The sequence below is a fragment of the Agelaius tricolor genome, unplaced genomic scaffold (genome assembly GCF_023055355.1).
Source record: "Agelaius tricolor isolate 1412-34295 unplaced genomic scaffold, bAgeTri1.0.p SCAF_5, whole genome shotgun sequence".
Lineage (NCBI taxonomy): Eukaryota > Metazoa > Chordata > Aves > Passeriformes > Icteridae > Agelaius > Agelaius tricolor.
Genome location: NW_027269265.1, coordinates 33,057,402 through 33,078,938, shown reverse-complemented (window position 1 = coordinate 33,078,938; position 21,537 = coordinate 33,057,402). Strand labels below are relative to the sequence as shown.

The 21,537-nt window shown below is 43.1% G+C and overlaps 3 protein-coding genes across 8 annotated transcripts in view; 1 reads left to right on the top strand and 2 right to left on the bottom strand.

Moving 5' to 3' along the window:
* ZFYVE26 (zinc finger FYVE-type containing 26) overlaps positions 1-3,842 on the bottom strand; it is a 48,996-nt gene extending 45,154 nt beyond the window's left edge. For all 5 annotated transcript variants that reach the window (XM_071427102.1, XM_071427105.1, XM_071427104.1 and 2 more), the window contains exons 1-3: positions 3,378-3,842; positions 1,850-1,928; positions 1,092-1,181 (exon numbers count right to left, since the gene is read on the bottom strand). In XM_071427102.1, the coding sequence (XP_071283203.1) occupies positions 1,092-1,181; positions 1,850-1,928; positions 3,378-3,568 (360 nt within the window). In that variant the 5' untranslated portion in view covers positions 3,569-3,842. The remainder of the gene's footprint in view (positions 1-1,091; positions 1,182-1,849; positions 1,929-3,377) is intronic.
* Positions 3,843-4,631: 789 nt separating this feature from the next.
* Positions 4,632-9,012, top strand: LOC139590050 (galectin-related protein A-like). Of its 2 annotated transcripts, XM_071427101.1 has the most exons (5): positions 4,632-4,785; positions 6,633-6,721; positions 7,489-7,663; positions 8,025-8,208; positions 8,740-9,012. In XM_071427101.1, exons 1-4 carry the CDS (start codon positions 4,762-4,764, stop codon positions 8,166-8,168), a joined length of 432 nt encoding a protein of 143 aa, XP_071283202.1. In that variant the 5' UTR covers positions 4,632-4,761; the 3' UTR covers positions 8,169-8,208; positions 8,740-9,012. The 2 variants fall into 2 exon arrangements, with proteins under 2 accessions (XP_071283202.1, XP_071283200.1); XM_071427099.1 differs by having other exon boundaries at positions 8,025-9,012.
* A 1,155-nt stretch (positions 9,013-10,167) lies between these two features.
* On the bottom strand, positions 10,168-21,537 carry PLEK2 (pleckstrin 2). Its single transcript, XM_071427098.1, has 9 exons — positions 19,956-21,537; positions 17,261-17,425; positions 16,167-16,348; positions 15,368-15,459; positions 14,829-15,016; positions 14,213-14,314; positions 12,790-12,873; positions 11,612-11,690; positions 10,168-10,446 (listed from the first exon to the last, which is right to left on the bottom strand). Exons 1-9 carry the CDS (start codon positions 20,001-20,003, stop codon positions 10,319-10,321), a joined length of 1,068 nt encoding a protein of 355 aa, XP_071283199.1. The 5' UTR covers positions 20,004-21,537; the 3' UTR covers positions 10,168-10,318.

Genomic DNA, 21,537 nt, shown 5'->3' with positions numbered 1-21,537 from the left:
AAATGTAACTCTACCTACCAACATGCCTCTGACAGAAATCATGACAAAGATATGAGATTGTTGAATCTCATGTTTCTATGCAACACTGGTGGATAGTGTGGACAATGGTGGAATCATTCATGACCTCAGAGGTGAGATGGCAACACCCACAGACTTCATTATTCATTAACAGACTTCAAGCAGATTTATTTTAATCAACATTCAAGTATACTTTGCTTGCTTTCATCCTGTAATTGCTAATTCTGTATCTTTAGTGAAATACTGAACAACTTTTCCTAAGCTGAAATAGCCCCTGAATATAGTAAGTTCATTTTCCCCTTAAAATATAGACAAACCAAAAAAGAGTATCTTAAAGGAGTTACAATCTGTAGAACTAGAAGTAACATCTTATGACATTTCACACACCACATCAGATCCAAATCTGTTGTAACTAACATTGAATTAGGACAGTTCTACAGATTGCAACTTTGCTGATATTCTGCTCTATACTTGCTTTTGATATAAATCCATCTTTGCACATTTCCACATACTTCTCAAATAAATCAGCCTGCATATTTTAATTAATAATAGAAAGTGGATCCTGGACCTCAGAACACATGTCATACCAATACCTAGGCAACGTCAGCAGTAATAGCAGAGCATCCAAAAACTTCCAGAAGGGGGAAAAAGGGTGCATAGGAGATGAAAATTAAGATCACCGAAGAAAGAAAAAAAAAAATACACATACATTTAAAATGTGCTTACTGACTACAGTTTATTTTGGCTCTCAGTGGGTTGTAGGTTTATGATTATTACAGGTGCCTATGGATTGAAGGCTGTGTGAAGCAGCTGCAGTCAGGACTGATGTGTGTTAAAAAAGGCACGTAGAAAAACCTGTTCCTTGCCTGCCTGCAGCCTCCACTCTAGCCAGAGAAATCACTTGCAGGCACAGATTAACTTTACAAAGGAATCTGAATTACACTCTCTCTCAGTTGCCTAGAAGATTAATAACACATTAACATCTCAGGCAGTTAGCAGGAAACATTAACTTCGATCTGATGAAGCTGGGCATACTGCAGAACAAGAAGAAATAGGACATAGAATCAGCTCACCTTTAGGACTTCCTCAGAGACATCTTTCTGTAGCTCTTCCAAGAACAACAAAAATTCAGTTTCCTTCCGAAGAGCAACTGGGACAGTTTTCTGAAACCATATAAGAATGGGAAATATATTAGTCAATAAAACTCCTATTTACATTAGCATATAAACATAATCATAACTATTTAATTAACACTTTGAGGCACACTGAAATATCTCTCTGAAGTAATCTAGTCCTCAATTAAAGGCTATTCCAGTCAGGTTCTGCTCTCACACCAGCTGATTTTATTTATCCACACATTTGGGAACAGACCTCATCAAGAATCACAAAACCATCATATCCTCAGAATGGAAAGAAAAAACTCAAGTCCAAGTAGTGCCAAGGACAAATTACTTTTTAAAAAAAGTATGCACATCCCTCACCATCTAAAGCTTATAAAGAATTGTCTAATGCCTGAGCTATTTAATCTTTACTGTAAGAGAGGTGCTGCACAAATGCAGAAGTTGATGCACTCCTGATTTTCATTTATATGAATGTGAAAAGCTAAAATGTTAACTCTGAAGATCTTTTAAAAAAACTGCTAGTTTTTCTTCAGTGTGAATATTACAGTTCTTTCTTGATAAATTTGTTAAATGCAAAAGCAGTGCATGTCTCCAGATACCTTGAGAACTTAATTCCATGAAACATGGGAAAGCCTACAACTAGGGAGACATTCTGGACTTGGAAGTCAGAGCTATAAGGTGCATTCGGAATCATGAAGATGTTTCTGTACCTGATTCATGGCAAGCCATTTTTCCAGCACAAGAAGCCAAAGCCATGCAGTTCTTGATGGGCTAGAATTCTGTCCACATCTACAAAAGCAAGGGGCATATACAGGGGATTATACAAGGTTATCTTCATATCCATGATCTAGGAAAACACCATCAGAGATCATTTTGATTTTGTATTTCTTTGGGTGAGATAAAGACAAGTAAGTAGCCAAAGAAAAAGGAAAAAAATGCAGAGAAACCAGAATGTTGGTGTTCTTGCACATCAACTCAGTGACTTCTGCTGTGCAAAAAACTGCTTTTAGATACACCAAATACTACTGGCATAGTTCCTCAAAACAAAGAAATCTAGTTCTGGTCCAAAGTTCAGTCTATACAGCTCTCTTTGAGCACTTCAGCAGATTTCGTTGAAATGTGACCACTTGCCAAACACTGCTATTTCCTGTTCTGTCTATTTCTACCAAAAAAAATGAAGCGAAATTTTAAGTCACAGCACCCAAATGCAGCTCTATATCCAAATTAAAAATGAAGCAATTAAACTAATTAAACAAAGAGTCCTTCTAATTTCCATCAGCATTTCACATCCTCCAGTACTTCAACATTCCAAAGCCTACACAGTTGGGAACATACTCAGTACTGTCAAAGGGACCAGGAAAAGGAGAAAGCACAATATTGTTTCCTGTCCTTTAAAAATCTCAGCACTACTAACTAAGGCCTTTAAATGTGATAGACCAGCTATTAAAGATCAAAAGATTGAAAATTCTTATGTCTCAGTGGCTGTTGGCAATATTCATCTAACCACGAGCACACCTTCCTCCAGACTCCTTCAGCTGCTGTCAGTGTAAATTGTCTCTTAGAACCCTTATCGAAATGTTATACGAACTTTAATGTGAAGAAATATGATCATCTGATTAGACAGGGGAATACCAATGTTCCCTGAATCGCTAAAAAGTCACCCTTCATAAACACCTAACTGAAAAAATAAAAAGTAAGAGATAAAAAGTAACTGGGATTGAGTAAAACGGATGCCATTCCAAAATACAGTGTGAGAGACACAAGAAATCAACAGCATAATTTGAATTTCTGGGAATTGCAGTTTTAGTAATTAGGAGATTTTTCATGAGTTGGAAACAAGATAACATTTTAAATAACTTCACCACTGATCTTGGTGGTTCCATTTCTAAACTAACCGAAGCTCAGCGTCAAAGAAACGTAATTTCAAGAGATGGTCCCTTTCTCTCGGTAAAATCTAACAAGATCAGTCCTGAAACGCTTCCAAGTAGTTTTAAGCTTGTATCAATCACTGTATCAGCTACGTACATGAACACAACTCGTTATCCCGGTGGGATGAGCAGCCTGCTAAGTTCTTGGTCAGTGATAAGACACCAAAGTTCAGACAAGAGCATCACAAGACACCTCAGCACTGAAGTGCTACTTCCCTGATTCTACCTGTCTCCCACAGCCAAAACTAAGCCAATTGCTCCTCCCCATTTCACATTCAAGTCCACGGAACCAGAGCAGTACCTTACTTACCTTACCGCGACGGGACAAGCTACCAGAGCCTGAAGAATCGCCTCCACCTTCGCGGGGCCGTCCCCTTGCCACCGGCTCAGTTGGGGCACGCAGGCCTGGGCAAGCTCCCAGTGCCCGCGCCGTACGCACTCACAGAAAAACCCGAAAAGACGCTCCAGAGAATCCGCCTCTTCGTTCCCAAAAGAATGCATCTTCCCGGGACGACGGGATGACCCGGGCCGGGGTGACACACACGAGGGCGATGCCGCGCTCCCTGGCGGGGCACAGCGCGGCCCCGGCGGCGCCTGGCTCTACGGCACCGCCCCGGCACCGCCGCCCCACTTCGCCGCCATCTTGGGCGCCGCCTCAGCTGACCGCGCCGCCGGCCGGGCACGCGGGCAAGGCACCCGCCCATTGGCCGAGCCGGGGCGGAATGTAAACCGCCATGTTTGTTTGGGGCGCCTGACGCCGCCGGGAGAGCCCGGGCAGCGCAAGCCCCGCCCCACTAACCACGCCCCGTTACCGCCCCCACGCGCTGGCCCCCCCCCTTGTTGGTGCCTCGCGAGGCTCTGATTTGCTCTCGCCGGAAGCTCCGCCCCCCTTGCGGACGCGGGGGTCCGTGAGGGGGCGGGAGGCAGTTCAGGCTCAGGGTTAATGCGGCCTGCTGTGGGTGCGGGTGTACTCGTAAATATACCCACACACAGCCGTAGAGGTGCATGTACACGTGTGTGTGGGAGTATAGGTACTCCCTGCACAGCTGTATAACTCCGTACATACACTTCAGTCTGGTACGCATATACATACATATATATATATATATATATATATATATATATATATATATATATACACCCCTATACATATATACAAATATATATGTACGCATCTACAGTGTATGCAGTATATATAGGTATATACATGGGGTGTACAGACCTACATGTAGGTGTATGTATAAGGCTGTGAATTGTATATAACTATATATATATGTATATATACATATGTACTTACACATTTGAGAGAGTGTTGGTATCAGTAAATAAGTGACGTGGGGTTTGAATGTATTACATATACAAGTATGCATATGTAGTACAGAGTATCTTACGAGTAGGTTGTGCCCCCTCACCTGGAATGTTCAACACTTGTAACAGCTCCCGGTGCCGCTCACCGGGCGTCCTCCTGCCCTCGCACCGCGCCGTTTGCGAGCCTCCCCCTCAGGGACCGGGAGCAGCGGGAGTGACTCAGCTGCTGGGCTGGGTGGTGTCCAGGCAGTGTCTGGCAGAGATAAGACCCCCCTCAACATCCTCCCTTTATTCCGGGCTTTTTTGTTTGCTTTTGTCCTGACACGCAAAACAAAAACTCCTCCGGGAACTGCAGCGGCGAGGCAAGTGTAGGAGGGAGAGCGGTGATGACAGAGGAGAGGTGTGCCAAAGTAAGTGACCAAGTCAATCCCCAGGGCTCCTGAGTGGAACGGGATGGGAGCTGTGCCCGTGTGCATTTGCTGGGACCCACCCATAAACTCTGCAAGAAGCTTGCAGGAGTTTCTACCATTGCTTCCTACATCTTCCCGAGAATTTCTCACCTGAACAGTTAACTAGGTGTCCACACGTAAATGGTGTGTGGGCAGTCATGCCTCCGAATTTTCTCCAACCACGCTGGATGAGTGTAACTCTTGAGACCATGTGGTTGTCATCTGTTCTGTTCAGTTCTGATACCCTGTGCCTTTAGTGATGGTACTTACTATGGTGCACCTCTGCACAAACAGTTTTGCTATGTGCACTTTCAATTTGGGGTAGTATTTTGTATCTTGTCTCCAAGCAAGAAAGAAGCTTTAGTGGGACATGAGACCTCTATGAGCATGAACGTCATTTATCCTGAGATCTTTAATGCTTATTACCTGCTTTCTAATGCTTTATCCAGTTTAAAGTATCTCCCTACAGTCAGATTCTTTACTTGACAAGCAGTTTCCTTATGTAAGACATGTCAAGTGCTTGATGCATTTCTTTTGTTACAAAGTTCAAAACATAACTTGCATACTTGTTAATGATGTAAATTTACTCTTGCAGGATTGTACAGGAGTCACCTGTACAATCCTGCAAGAGTAAATTTACATCATTAACAATTAGTAGTACTGCTGTCATTTTTGAAGGTAAATTTTAAAATTATTCTTCCAATATTGACCTTGTTAGGAATTAAAGGTTTATTAATATATCTGTGAAGCTCTAAACGTAGCTGGATGGGAATATCTAAGTGGGAAAATAAATTGTATAAGGTCATCTTAGCAGAAGACACAACTAGAATAATAAAATTAGGAAATGAGGTACAGGAAAACCATTTTTTTATCTTGAATTTGTATGCATATATTGTGCAGGTCTTCTAGCAAAACTGCCTGAATTTTTGCCTTGGAACACTGGAACGATAAAGCTCTTTTTTATCTCAAACAGGGTCTGTTGTGCCTTGCCTTGGAATATTATCAGTGTTACGCAAGCTGCTAATAACATTTAGTGTTTTATAGCAGCTTCTTTCTAAGTGAATCTGCATGGGGAGTGAGTACACGCTGCACTGTAGTATTCTGACATTTACATTTCTGAAAATGAAGCCTCAAAACATCCCTATCAATTGTTTCCAAAGTCTCTCTCTTTAATGTCAGTTATGTCTTTCCATGTCAGCTATGGCCTGTATTAATTTCTCTACTGACCATCAAAGCTGTTAGAGAATTGCTTGGGAAAAGCAAATGTAGCTCAGATCTTTGGGTGCAGCTTGCAACTACAGGTCTCTGTGAACAGGACAAAAGCAGATCTACCAAGAAACCATTTTTTGCCTCTGAAAAAGTGTGACTTTTCAAAGTGACTGTCACAAAAGGACTGGGATTGCCAGTGGAGATGTGGTCAACATGCAGTGGCAGGGCAGCATCTACACTGCTTTTACAGTGGAGGACAGAGCCTGCCTGGTCTGGTGTAAGGCCTAATGGAGCCAAGTCAGCCCACCAAAATCTGGTAGCAAATTTGAGGTGGCAGGACAGAGGAGGTTCAAGCAGAGTCTGCAGAACACATCATGCTGCCACAAAGCTTCTCATCTGCTGCGACCAGAGCAACTGGAATGCTGTTACCAGATTTATTGCGTCATCAGAGTGCAAGAAGTACTTTGAGCTGGAAATACTTTTAAGTTCTTTTGTACATATAAAAATAAACCCAAATTATATCAGGTGATCAAAGCAGCTTTTAAAGCTGGTTTACCCACAGCATGACCCAGTGAAGCCATTTTCACTGTTCCCTGCAGGTGGAGCAGTATGTTGGTGAAATTAAAGGTGGCCTGAGACCAACCATGAAGCTCACAGTCATAGGCATGGTACACTCCAAACCCAAGAGGTAGGTGAAGGGACTGCTGGGGGCTTCACCCTGTTACACATGCTCCTACCTGTCTTCTAAATTCAGACACTTTCTTGGAGGTATGTGCTCTTTGAAGGAAGAAAATCAAACAAATTAACAATTTATGGTCTTATTTAACTTTCCTGCATTCAGGCTAAGATTACAAGATCAGGGAGGAGTTCACTGTTTGGCCTTTCTGACTGCCCTGACAAGATTTTCCACTCCTTCCCCTTGTCTAATGTGAACTGGAAGGAACACAAAAGTTGCATTTCTCCTTCAGAAAGAGGTGCAATTCTCAACCTGAATCTTGGTTGTCTGTGGGGGGGGTTGGAATCAACACAATTTAAAACCCAGTTTTGGCACAGGAGGTAGAGGTTCTTTGCTGTCTTTTATCTGGATAACAGCAACTATGCTCATCATTACACTGTTTTTGTATCTACAGCTATCAGCTCCACTGCTTCCACTGGTGAAGAGTATGCCATAACTTCTTTCAGGACACAAATGAGTACATGTTGAAGGGTTTGATTTCAGTCAAGACAGAGGGAAAGCAGCATCAGAAATTCCTAGCATTCTACTGGATACTGGGGCAGGAAAAAAAAGACCAGCCCGGTCTCATTCCTTTCTCCAGCTTCTAAGCCTGTAGAAGTCCTGTGTTTTAGTCTGACATGGAAACAACAGCTGTCTCTAGTCTCTATAAGCATCTGCCATGTTCACCGTGTCCTTTCATATTTCTGAAAGTTCCAGTCATTTAATAGATCTTTTTTCAGCTTTTCAGTGACTCTGCTCTGTGATCCAGTGGATGCCAACAAAGATGTTGGGCTGTTATTCACAGTTAACTTCAGTGAGAAATCCATCACTCGAAATGCACGAATTGCTGGGAAATGGGGAAGAGAAGAGAAGACTATTCCCTACTTTCCATTTACAGCAGGCGACACGTTCAAGGTAATTTTTCAGATACTATGAATGGGAAGAGAAAAGGAGGGGAGAAAAGCTGGAGGCTATGTATATGGCCACAAACAGCCGGCCACTGACATTGGCATGTTAACTAGTCTAGTATGGCACAGACAGCAACAGTTCAAGCCCTGATGGGAAAGAGGCATCCCTTTCCCTAATCACAGTTAGAGTACCCACTGGATCTTCGCAGTATCATCTCAGGAGAGGGTAGGTTATTTATTAGGGGCGTTTCAGAAGAACTGGTAGACTTTGTGCTTTGCTATCCATAACATTTCGTTCTAAGTCCATCCTGCTGAAATCAGCCCTGCTGCTGATCTCTAACACCCTTCCCTGTCGTTTTCCACTGCAGATGGAGCTCTTATGTGAACACCAGCAAATACGAGTCTTGCTTGATGGACGGCAGCTCTGTGACTTCACTCACCGTGTTCAGCCTCTGAACTTGGTGAAAGCTTTGCGGATCTCAGGGGACATCAAGCTTACCAAAGTGGCTTGAAAAAAGGAGACCAGGATATCACCAGAGGACAGAGGAAAATGTACTTTCTCTTGCCTCAGACATGTTTTGTCTTTTTCCCCTGGCTGATTCTGGAGAGCAGGAACTGTATCTTTTTAATTCATTGATGTGTTTGAGATACACACTTTTTTTCCCCCCATACATACTCACAGCAATTGCAGAGCTATGGCTGGTCTGAATAAATCTCAAAGCCTTTGCTGAGAAACACTTCTGGCTGAAACACTCCCAAACTGCAAGATTTATGATATTATGCAGTATCTCACATCCTTATGGCTCCTTACTCCCTCAGGCATGCCAGGAGGCAGAGCTCAGTCCTCTGTGGTGGGTGGCTGTTGTGACTAGAACTGGGCATTATGCAGGTGGTGGGTCTGAGAAAAGACAAGTAGGAGATTTTCTTATAAATGAATTAGGGAGTCTGATGGGCCCCAGCAAGTCTCATGTTATCAGGAGGGAATTGCTTTTCTTGGAACCTCTGCTCAGTCAGCACAAAAACATCTGTGCCTTCCAGCAGAGAGCAATAAATGCCTTACCTGCCTTACCCTGTCTCTTCCAGGCATCTTTTCCAGAATTCAAAGGTTTTGACAGTTGTGGATTTCACAGTCTTCTCTGGACCAGCCCTAGGAAATAGTATCTGCAGCTGAAACTGCACTGCCCATTCTTGTTCTTGCATATGATTAAAACTGCATATGATTAAAACCTTTGCCGGCAAACTTCTTTATGAGCTCTCTTAAATATTTGAATGCATGCAATGTTACTTAATTGCTGTGGCTTTTGAGGAAAATCCTAAATACATGGCTATTCTAATAAATAAAAAGCATGTATCATATTCTGCCTTTGGTGATGAAGGGACTTCTTTTTAGTACACAACTCAGAGAACAAAACATCTGTACAGAAATGAATCTGTGGATAGAGGATTATCAAATTCCTCTGTGACTTCAGGGAAGATATCAAGCATGCTGCCTTTTTGAAGGCTCTGCAGAATCTGGCTGTCAGATACAGGTACTCAGATAAAACAAGAAACTTTATGAAAATAATGTATCAGCAGGCTGATTGGGTGTTTGAAGAATTTCCTACATTCCATTTTACCTTCTGGTGTCTCAGTTTATATATAAATCTAAAATTATAGTGTATTAAACCATTATTTTTCATGTACTCAAACTGACCTCTGAGAAAAAAACACATCTCTAAAAAGCACAGGATATTCAAATGCATGGGGTTTTTTTTTGTTGTTTGCTTGTTTTTTAATATTTAATTATACCAAAAACAGGTTTAGTAGACAAATAATTGAAAAAAATAATGACTTTAGATAGAAAAAGCAATAGTGAGGACTGCTACTGTAGTTCTCTGTCCAAATGGTGCTCTAACATAAATGGACTTAGAGTAATTATCAGAAGGAAAAGTCTTGCTTTTATGGATGAGGAATTTCTTCCAATATATTCAGCACCAGAAATTGTCTCGAACTTCCACTGGTCTGCTTTGATACTCAGGATCCTATTCTGATGTGGGACATTACCAGCATAAGAGTAATCTATATGGGTGAGGAGCAAGATCTTTTGTTCTTTTCCAGTCTAACAGAGAACTAAATAGTAGAGCAAATGGATGGACAGACAGACAGACCCCTTGTTTGTTTTGCAATGCATATTATCCTGGCAGCTGGGTTGTGACTTAGCACAAGATTCGTGTGGTATGCCAAGAAAGGCAGCCTCAGCCACCAGTACCTTTCATGACTTAGATGTTTCAGTCTTAACTAAGTTTATGAGCCCCTTTATAAAGGGGGAAGGAGCAAGACAGTTCTGCTTTAAGATAAAGCACAACCTGGATCTGTCAGACATAGACTGAATACTTGTACAAAAGATCCTTTTCTTCCATCTTGAATATCTTGACGTTTCTTCGTAAAGCCCCATTTGTCTGTGTCCACCTGTTTTGGTCTCTTGCTTAGACGGTAAATTCAAGGTGGGGAAATTATTCTGGATCTACATGATTTGGTCTGCAGGTCTCCTAGGACCTGGTAGGTGTTATGGTGATTCAAATAATGAACATTGACTATCAAGAGAAAAACAACACTCCCGGACAACATGAGCAGGAAGTTGGTCATAAATGTGGTTTGTCATTTGGCACGGAGTCCACATTGCTCATGTCAGCGGCTTGATTGCTTCAATCCACTGCACTCGCTCTGCCTTGGAGCTGGCCTGGATGTAATAATGAATGTCATTTTTGGTGATGATTTTGAAAAGGTTGCCTTGCACATTGCCCTTCACTCCTGCAGAGAAAAAAAACCCCAACAGATCAGGAGGGTGCACAGAGATAATCTTTCTGGCAGATATGAAGCTTCATAAGAATTTGAATTTCATAAATTAGGGAATCAAATCTTTCCTTTTTATTATGGATAAGACATCTAAAGCTTTTGTGTCTTTGATTTCCCTCTTCAAAACCCCTGGAAGTGTTCAAGGCCAGGTTGGATAGGGCTTTGAGCAAACAGGTTAAGTCAAAGTTGACCCAGTCTGTGGCAGGAGGACTGAAAACGAAATGCTCTTTGGGGCCCCTTCTAACCCAAACATTTGTTGATTCTGTGATTCTATGCAAATATAGTATAGACAATCTTGCCACAGATTGTATGAACTATTGTGCACTCTACAACATATCTAAAATAGTCTCTGTTTAGGTGGAGACTATTACTTGAGTTATACACTGAATGAATGATGAACCCCTACAATTTTGCATGGTAGATTAGATTTTCCTCTGCCCATAGCTGGGTTCCTCTTAGCAAGGAGCTCTATTGTTCATCATGTGCCCGTGCCCCCTAGACCAAAGCTTTTTCAGACCTTCTCTTTAGAAAGATGTTCTGTACTTGATATCTACACATTGCACTTACTGTCATAAAATAAATTGCTTTAATAGCAGAAACACTTATCTATGAGGCTGAGGCTCTGGACAAATGCCTGAGCTAAGCCTATACTCCAGCAAAACTGTTTTTTTATTGCTGTCTTTATGTCTCCCCTACATTTGGGTTCTAGCAGGTCAGAAAGGAAAAGGTAATAGCATAAATTGAGAGGACACAGAAATGGATGGCATCAGAAGATGCCTCAAGACTTTGAGTTAACACCCAAAAAGAAAGTGGTTTCTCTTTATTAACTCTGGAATATTAATCAGTCTTAGGACTGTCTCAGAGGTCATATGACTAAGAAAAGCCCATATAAAGAGAACACCCAAGATATGTAGAAATGACACTAAAAAAAAAGTCCCCTTTGCTGTGGACAACCCAGCAGTACAGGGACTTGTGACATGCCTCTTCCCTTGCTTGCAAAGGGAAATGGAAAGTCAGCCCACCTGTGCATACAAGCAACCATAAATACAAACCCATACCCAAAGACCATGTTGCTACAGAATACATATAAATGTGTGAAAGTTCAGAGGCTTGTGCTCACCTGCTGGGACTCCATTGTCCTCCAGAGCTGAGACAAGACAGCCACGAAGAGAGAATCCACCTACTGGCTTGTTGTCTTCCTGCAAGAAAAAGGAAACAAGGCATAGCTGGAAAACATCATCATTTCCCAGAGCACATGCATCACTTTTCTGAAGTTGGAGACATAATAGCAGTTTTTCCAGGCATGAAACATCTATGTCACAAGAGAAATCAATTAGAACATGTAGTTAAAGGCATTGCTATATTTTTTCAGTCCCAGATGTTTCTCTAATGTAGCTGGGCATGGTGTAGATCTGTTAAAAGCACAAAAGTAGGCAATCACACTTCAAATGTATGTATGGTTTTATCAATAACAACATACTGAATTATATATATTTCTGTAAGTATTTAGCTTGCTGCTTTTCACTGAGACTGTATGGGAAAAATCTGGTTCTTTTCCCTAGTTGGCTGGCACTCTTGTTTCTTGCCTTCAGGTTCTGCAGTTTCAGCTCATAGCCTTACAAGGATAATTTGCAGTGAAAAAAATCCCCAAAACCCATGTAGGAACAGGAAACAAAAAATGAACTGGCTCCATAAGCTCTTTTCACTGGAATGTAATTTTTATTCACTTTAAAAGTCACATAAAGCATTTCTATACATGTTCTTCTCGCAATCCTGTTTGGCTTTGTGGTACCCTAAGTATCTGAGTTACTCACATTGATTATTATATTCATGAACATAAATTCTACTTTTCATGAGAAAGTTTACAACTAAGTAGTAGAAATTCTATACATACTTTGGCATTAAGAAGACCCTATTCAGTGCTGGAATAAGGTTGTAAAAAAATCTCAGAACCAGTATGATCCTCAAACAGTAGGATTTCAGCCCAGAAAGATCACAACCCAGGAAGGGAGCCTGCAGGACCATGGTCCCAGACTGCGAGGGTACAGCAAGAGAGCAATCCCAAGAAAAGGAAGCTGCTGCCCAGCTAAGGAAAAGGGATCTCACTGGGGAAAAGGACAGAAGATGCAGGGGTACAAAATCCTACAAGGACAACCTCCTAGGGTGAGGCCAGAGAAATCTAATTCCTGGAAATGGATAGAGGAACCCAGAGTGACAGAAACATTTACAGTGTAACTGTGTCTTCACGATAATGTTTATGTTTCTAAAAGGATTTCTGGTAACTTCCCACTCACGTACCTTGGTGGGATCATAGTAGTGCAAAAAAGCAGGATCAGCTCTCAAAACAAATTTTCTCACCTTCCAGTTTTTCCTCTTGTGCCCCTGCAAAATGGAAGAATTAAAATTACTACCTCATGAAATGACCATTTTCCTACAAGCTGAAGGGGAGACATAAATACCAAAACAAGAGCATTTGAACCCAACAGAGAAAAATATTTCCTAACATCTTGGTAATTCCCGTGACTTTCTGCTTATCTTTCTTCTTCATATATTGACAATTCCTTCACCTCTTCCTTTCCTGTGATGAGAACTAAGAAAGCAGAGTGACAGGAACAAAAGGTTATATCCCTCATTCCTGCTTTTCATTTCAGATTAAATATGGGTTTCAGATTAAGACCCCATGCTGTGTGATCCAAAGGGGTTATGTCAGGTCCTTTTGCAACTCTTTACTCTTTCACCACAGCCCTGTCACTGCTACCAGGCCTGTTCCAGGCCCTGGGAGCATCCCCTCTCCTGGAGGTTTGGTGGTGGGATCAGAGCCAGCCTGGGGCTGAAGCTGCTCTGGGCTGTCCCTGGTTGCTGCTGCCCATGGGCAGGAGCTCCTGGGCAGCTCTTGTGTCCTCTGCTGCTGGGGGCTGCCCTGGCAGCCTGTGGAGATCCTGCAGCACCCTGCCAACCCTCATGGAGCCCTGGCAGCTGAAGGAGTGGGGTTGGGTTGGGAAGCAGCTGGTCATCCAGTTTGCACAACGCTAAGGGTGGGGCTCTGGGTACAAGGCTTCAGAGTAAGAGTGGGGCCATGCTGTGCAGGTAGGATTCCTTCTGCAAGTAGCTGTGTTATGCTTTGAAAGAGTGATTTACCCTCATCTTGTTCATAGCAAGTGTTGGAAACTACATTTTGCAGACCAAGGGTCAGATCTTGGAAACAGTTATTAACAGCGGGTACTTGTGCCCAAAAAACGTTTCACCACCACCAAAGCACCCATGTGTACATGATGACTGCCCACAGGTAAATGTCCACTTCATACAAAGGTCAAGCTACTCAGCTTTGAAATTTGTCTGTGGCCAGCAACACATCCTCACTGTTGACACCACCTGGATGGGATAGGTTAGAGCAATGGTGGCTCTGCTTGGAAGTGGATGTAACACCTCTGGTAGGATTTGGAGTTTGTGTGGTGCTTCTGTTTTTGATGCTGTTTTGTACCTTTCAGTATATGCTCAATATGTACAGAATATCCAATTAATCTTGCCTGAGCAAGTTCCATAGTTCACTCCTTTATAACTGGATACTCTTAACTGCAAGATCTCAAGTACTGACAGGCAAGTTAGTTCTGCTGGGCACATCTGTCCAGCCATCATTGTACAAGTCACATTTACTCTCTAAGAAACCCTAAGAGCTGTACTGTTCCTTGTGTTCCGGGGCAGGTTCCAAGACTATGCTTACCTGTTTCACTAAGAATCCTTGCTTCACAATTGTGCCACTTAATTCAGAGATGTTAAAGTGGACTTCTTCCTTGGAACTGGTATTTTTCTTACTGCTCTCAGCCTGCAAATAGGGAAAAGACAGTTCCACTTTTGTTTTTAATCTAAACAGACTTTTAAGTAGAAAATTCTGCATTTTATTTTCCTTAGCTATTTTCAGCTTATATTTCCTGAGTAAATTCTCCTCCATAGCTCTGCTGCTCAGCCTTGTAGGACCAAGATTCACAGGCAACAAGTTACAGTTATAAATCTGTACTTGCTGGGTATAAGTGCTGTGGCCTTGAGCTGTAGCACAACTACAGCACTGCCTGCAATGCATGCAGACACAGCACTGCACTCCAAGGACATGCCTCTTTTAATGCCCAATTATGTAATTTGTAGATCCCTCCATATCCATGTAGCTATTTGGCTCCAGCAAAAGTGCCAGTGTTAGTACTACAGAAAGACTAGAGCTGCTCCTTCTGCATTTACTTTCTGAGCCTGCACATTTGCCTTTGGTTGCATGCTGTGCACCTGTACCCCAAACCGAGTGTGTGACGAGGGAGAGGAGGTGCCTGTGTGGGAGCTGCATCACTCACAAACATGTACAGAGCGGTGGAGTCGTCGAGGAACTTCTCAGAGGGGTCACTGGAGCGTGTGGCCTCAGTGCTGCGGACTCCCACGGGCCTGAGGAAGTTCTCATCCATGAGCATGGATGCCAAGGTGACGGCCTCGAATCGTGACACAGCAAAGCTGTTGGAGATGAGCCAGTCCACCAGGGCAGAACCTGCAGGAAGAAAGGCAGCTCTCATACTATGACAGTGTGCTCTTCTGAGGGTAGCAGATGGTTTCCTGCAACACAGGTTTTCACTTGCAGAAACATTTTGGCACCATGCCAAAGATTGTCAGAGAAGTAAAAAGTTGACCAAAAGTCTGGGGTTCTAAGTATGCTTCCATACATCCAAAGAGCAAGAGAGAAAGGTGTTGGAGAGCTTGGCTGCACTGCCAGATTCCACTGGGCCAGAGCTTATCCCACTATGAAGGCAGTACAGCAACTCCCTTGTCCCTGCAATGTGGCATATCAGATGTGAGGTGGCTCTGATATATAATGAGGTGGCTCTTTGCCTGCCAGATGTACCTGTGAAGGTCTCTTTGTATCTGTTGCCTTGATCCAAATTGCGGGTCAGCTTAATTCCAGTGCTGCTGTCATACATTCTCTCCACTATATTGCTGCAAATGAGAGCACAGCATAACATCAGCAGATGACAAAGACAGGCAGAAATAGCTGTATACTTTCTGTCAGTGCCAGGGGTGTCCTCATGATTACCCACATAAAGATGGGAGGTATTCTAGGTGCTCCCCCAGAAGCACTGTCCTAAGTACATTCCAGGAAAACTTTATTCTCCCAATAGCAGCACTAAACAAGATGCCTCACAAAGCATCTTCAATTCAGAGCACTGCAAAGTGATCCATAGTCAGCCCAATTTACCTGTTCAACACAAATCAAATTAACATAAGTCTTCTGTTTCTTAATCAGTGTCCATTTCCTCTTGTTTAAGATGAGGCACTTAAAAGTCCTAGTCTGGATTCCAGATACCAGCTTTGAAAACTCAACAGGGCACAAAGCCACCACGTGGTGCTTCCCTGATGTTACATCCTTTGAGGTAATACATCTCCCCAGGGAGAACATTTGCAGCTGACTAGGAAGGTCTTCAAGCCAGCAGTGAGGTGCCTGTGCAGAACCCACATACTCCCAAAAGATGATGGTCAGGAAAAAGTGCGTTCCCTGTGCAAACCTAGGGCAGCCACTTCAGGGGTTCATGGCCACACAGGAGCAGATCTGTGCAGAAAGGATCTTCCCTTGGCCCTCCCCATCCATCAACTCAGGCACTTTGCAAACTACAGCAACAACAGAAGGAGAAATCATATACACTTACTGGAGGCTGATATTTTCTAGCAGTTTGAAAGAGTTCTTCATTCTGTGAAGTTCTTGTACCTGTACTGGATGACCAGCATGAATAGCTCCAGTGATGTCCAGAGCCCAGGAGTCACGTTCCTCCCTGGAGCAACATTCAAGGAAATAGTCTGTATTGGTTTTTGTCTTTAATTTGATGAGTAGCTGTGGAGAAAGAAGGACAAAGCAATAACATCATTTAGCTATTTTGCTCCTCTTGCAATTTGCTTTTTTTAGCATTGGCCCAAGTGACCCAAGTAAGTCTGACAGTGCATCCCACCTGAGCAGTTCCGAGCAATTCTTGTTCAGGAGGATGGTGGGCACAAATCTAGCTTGTTTTTGGTGGGTTTTTTGTTGTTGTTTGTTTGTTGTTTGTGGGAGTTTTCTGTTTGGTGAGGGTTTTTTTGTTTTGTTCTGGGGTTTTTTTGTGGGTTTTTTGGCTTTTCTATCCCCCTCAAATCCCTGGGTTTTCAGTAATAAACATGGTTTACATGGATGGAGCTTCTGGAGAAGAGAGCAGACCACACAGATACCCTACACAGAGGAAATCTGCATTGCTGCTACCTATAGGAGAGCAGAAAAACACAGGAGGAACGTTTTCTTCCATAGTCTTCTTGCTGAAAACTTTCTACAGCAGCAATATCCCATTGTTGAAGGAAAAAGGAGTCTGATCTGGCTGCCTGGGAGCACCCCATGGATACCCAGGCTTTAAGGCAACTACCACAGGTGATATTCCCTTTTTTCCCCACCCTCCTCAGGTTCTATTGGGGTGTTCATGTCCTCTCTCCACACACTGTTGGGCTGATGCACTTACATTTTTTTCTCCTCACTATGTGTAAAGGAGAAGTGGTTGGGGTTGTGTTTTTGTTAATAGCTGACTCACATTTGGGCACACAATGAGGGAGTTCAGTGCTTGTCCTGGTTACACTGCTAGTGGCAGCTTGCTTTTGGCTGGGCCTAATTCTGGAAGCACCCCAGTGGTATGGTTGCAGTAGTCGAAGCCAGGAGGAGAGGAGAAGATAGGAAGAAGTTAGAAAATGAGTGACATAGAGAAGAGATACATTTTTCCAGCCATACCGGTCTGTTCTCATATTCCAGGCATGGACAAGTAATAGTGCAGCCATCCAGAAGGATCCTGCCCTTTGGAGTAGGCTCCTTCTTGCCTCCTTCAATTTTGTAATACAGCAGCTTATCCTGGAGCAGAACGAACCATCTCACTTTCCAGTTCCGAACAACATGTCCCTGCAGGGGGAGAAATCCACATAACTGATTGTACCACAAGCACTGAGAAATGGCCACATTTTCTTCTTGGCTTCTTGTATGAAAAGAAGCACAAGAAGTCATTGTGAGTCCTGTTCTCCCTGAAATACACATCTTAAGTAACAAAATAGCACAGCTCCATCACCATAAAATCATAGAGGGATAGAAAAGTGCTGTGCTCTTTCTTCAGCCTGGAGAACTTTGCTGGCACAAATTGTTTCTTGTAAAAGCTCACAGGAATTATCCCAAAGAGCTGATGTAGGTTCACACCTGTCTGCTGACAGCACAGGCTAAATCCAAAATGTGTGAGGGCTCTTGGCAACCAGCTCCTCCTCTCTGGTGACCTTGAGTGCTGTCTTTCTCATTTTGATGTGGCTCTAGGTGCCAAGTGGTTTTGCAAGAGCTTTGCTGGGTGAATTGGCTTTTCCTCACATCTCCCCCTTACTGATAATGAGAAGTTCATTTCAACCCCATCTGTCTCCAACCTCCTGGGCTAAAACATTCCCTGTGCTATTGGTTCCTGTAAAGGAAATATGCTTTTTGATGACAAAAGACTGAATGAAGGCTGATGTTGAAAGCCTCATGGATTATATAATACAGACAAATCCTCCTATTTTTCCTCTGTAAACAGCCCCCAGCTCTCTTTATTCTGGTTAAAGGACAGCAAAGCCAGTGAGGGCTGGCACTGGCAGGCTTAGTCCTGTCTGATGGTGTCTGGTCCAGCTTGGCTGTGCAAGAAGCTGACTTGTGTTTCTACAGGGGATGGAGCGTTACAGCCAGCAGGCAAAGCAGGGGGTAAAGGAAGCTCTGACACCTGGGAGAGGGTGGGCATGGCTAGAAGAAACATGTAAGGTCCAGTTGTGGCATGAATCAAAGCTCATTAGCTCTCTGTAAATAAAGGGGAAACCCAGCAATCTCCAAGTAAAGGTGGAGTAACAAGTCTCTAAAATCCAGGGCACTGTAGATCCAATGTTTTCTAGTCTATACTAAATACAATTTATCTATCTCAGGTTTGTTCTCTCCTTCCCTTTGTGTTCCTCAGGTTTTTTTTCACCTGTTGTAAAGTTACTTAGCCATTTTTCCTGTATGTTCTTTGCTATGGCTCTATTCTTTCCTTCTGGAAAATGTTCTCTTTTCTCAGGAGGTTGCCTTAACTTTTTAAATTTATCTTTACCTAATTCCACACATTCACTTTATATTTATAATGCATTACAGTACATAATTCTGCCATTTATAATGCATTTAGATAATCTCCTTGCTTCTGTTCTCTTCTTATGAAAGCCCTGTTTTCATTACCTGATCCCATCCCTTTCTCCTTTTTTCTCTGCGGATCCCTGGTTCCCTTGTCCCTCAGTTTGCTTTAGTTGTCCCCTTTGTGCTCTCCTTCCTGCCACGCTGTGTATTTGGGTGATGTTGTACAGACTGGCATCACAGTTCTGTGTGCTGCCAATCACCTATTCCTCTCACTCACTTGGTGCCTCGGCTTCCCATTTGAACTCAGGAGCCACTTAAGAGCCAAAGAGTACAGCTGGAGCCCAGAGAGGAGACTGGCAGCTGGGATGCTCTGCCCTTGCTGCAGAAGGCAGGATGGAGAATAGCCCCTTTTCCACACAGAACTTCACTTGGACAGTGTCTGGCCGGGAGCCCTGCCAGGAAAACTCCTGACCAGGATTACCTTCATGTTAGCACCAGGAACACTGCCACGTACTGCACAAAAGCATTTCCCTAGGCGTGGCAAAGGGAACAAACCTCTCAATCACATTTTTTTTATGAAATCAAGGACCATATTAATCATTGAGACAGGCTCTTGGTACTAAAAGCAGTTTATGCCCCTTGTTAAATTGTCTCCTTGCGTTCCAGCAATGATTGACTCGGTCCTACAGGGAGAAGTATTGGGAAGGTTGAAATCTTTCAGCTCTTTTCACCACATTTTGGCTAGAATTTTCTAACAGCACTGCTTGAGGAGAATGGAAAAAATAAGTTCTTTCAAAAGCATTTTCAAGTTTGCATTGCTTTGATCCCCTTCAAAAAGGGGATCAAAAAAAGGGGTCGTTTTTCCATTCTCTTACATGAAATGGGAAGCTCTGCACGGACATATCACTGAAGAAGGCACAAGCTATCCTAACCGACCCAAAACTTCTCCTTCTCTCCATCCTGCCATGGTGGCCCCCTGCTGCTGCGGGTGCTCCCTGAGCACAGAGGTGTGTGAGGTGCAGCCGTACTGGCTTTCCAACACCTGAGGAATCAATCCTGATGGCTAATTCACCTTCCTCTGCAGAAATGCCAGCACAGGGAAGCTTGCGGTGGGGTAGGGAACAGCTGCAGGTCATGCAGCTCCCCTGGGAGGCACCTGCACAAGCCTGGAGGATCTCCTTTCCCAGGAGGAGCAGGCGGGAGCCCCCGACCCAGCGCCCCGCGGGCTCGCCCCGCTCCGTGCTCAGGAGCGGCTTCATGTCGGAGCGGAGCCGCTCGGAGGGGAACAGAGCCGCTCGGAGGGGAACAGAGCACTCACCCGTTTGACCAGGAAGCCCTCCTTCAGCACTCCAGCTTCTTCCTCCATCGTGGCCGGCAGGGAACAGAGCAGAGCCCTCGCCGAGAATCGCTTGAGCCCTGGCAGCCTGTCCCTCTGCACATGATTTGTTTAAGAAAGCTCATTTTTCTTTGCTCCCCTCCTCCAATGTGACGCACTCTCCCTCTCCTGTTTTTTTTTCTCCCTCCCTACCTGTGAGATATTAGTTAAACAGCGAGCTGGCTCTGATGTTTTACCTGCCCTCGGGGAAGTAAAACAAAGGGATGTCTAAAAGGGATCTTGAAAGAATTTCACAGAATTTAGTAAAGCAAAAACCACCACCGAGCAAGCTGGCCAAAATAAACAGCTAGAAAATGACAAATCAGGTATTGCATGGGAGGGGGAAGCAGAATTTTAAAACCGCATTCCTCAAAACTTCAGACTAAACAACTACCACCTAGAATTTCTCGCCTAACAAACCCATCTCTCAGGAGTTCTACAGATTAGCACAACTTGTAAGTGTAACATTCAGGATATTATGATTACAAGGAGACTTTTACAAATCTTACCGTAACTTTTTGCTGAAAATTTATTTTCCCAAAGAAGCTCCAAAGCACCTAAGAGTCCATTCTACTTTCAGTGACCCCTTGGTATGTAAACCAAGATTCTCAACCTAATACTCTAAATCTTTACATGAGCAGGCTTTCAGTAAAGCAGCCTGATCCTTGAACACTGCAGTGACCTCTTGTACCTCCCGAATGCCTTGAAACAGAGTGCCTTTTGTGTCTAATTACAATCTTAGATGTTTATTGTATTTCTGACTACTTTAGCCACCATGACAAATCTGTTTAATATGAAGTAATATTTCAGAGAGTGCTGCTGTTCTGAAATAACAGCCTTTGCTGTACTGTCAGCATTCCATGACTCTCACTAAAATTAAGGCGATGAATGTGGGCAGAGCTGTGAGCTGTGATAAGAAATATAAGGTAGAGTATAGCAAATAAACAAAAGCACTCGTTGCTATGTTAAGAGTCCAGAGGTCAGTAAGACTGACTCCAGTATCAAGGGGCACACTTTCATTCACCAAGGAAAAGGATCAAACAAATAATTTCTTTATACAGTTTTGTAACTTTTAGCTAGGAATAGCAAGACACTGAAGAATTGAAACCAAAATTGTGCTGGAGACAACCCAGAGAAGAGTCCTGCAGAGGCCATAAGAATACAATGGGTGACTAGCCACTGCTGGAAGTTAGAAAAATTGATTCTATATAAAGAGAAAACATGCTGGCTGAGATTTCAAAAGCAGAAGTTACCTCTGTAGCTCCTACTGTACACCTTTTGCCTCTTGGGAAAAGGCAGACAGCAACCAGGCAACAGTCTCAGTAAGTCATATCCCAGTATGTTTGTTCTTCAGTCCACCTAAAGTACAGTAACAGAACGCTTGGAAAAGGACTTTGTGCTGCTGGTATATAATATTTTCAAAGTTATCAATGGAAATCTTTGAAGTTTTTAAAAATATAATTGTAACCTTAAATACAGAAAGAAATTAGAAATTAACCAAATGGCTTTTTGGTAATTTACATAT

Coding starts and splice junctions, on each gene's coding strand:
- LOC139590050 (XM_071427101.1), top strand. CDS start 4,762: ATGACAGAGGAGAGGTGTGCCAAA. Junction 6,722..7,488: donor GTACACTCCAAACCCAAGAG/GTAGGTGAAGGG, acceptor ATCTTTTTTCAG/CTTTTCAGTGACTCTGCTCT. Junction 7,664..8,024: donor CAGCAGGCGACACGTTCAAG/GTAATTTTTCAG, acceptor TTTCCACTGCAG/ATGGAGCTCTTATGTGAACA.
- PLEK2 (XM_071427098.1), bottom strand. CDS start 20,003: ATGGAGGAAGAAGCTGGAGTGCTGAAGGAGGGCTTCCTGGTCAAACGG. Junction 11,691..12,789: donor ACTACTATGATCCCACCAAG/GTACGTGAGTGG, acceptor TTTTTCTTGCAG/GAAGACAACAAGCCAGTAGG. Junction 10,447..11,611: donor GGACAATGGAGTCCCAGCAG/GTGAGCACAAGC, acceptor TTTTCTCTGCAG/GAGTGAAGGGCAATGTGCAA.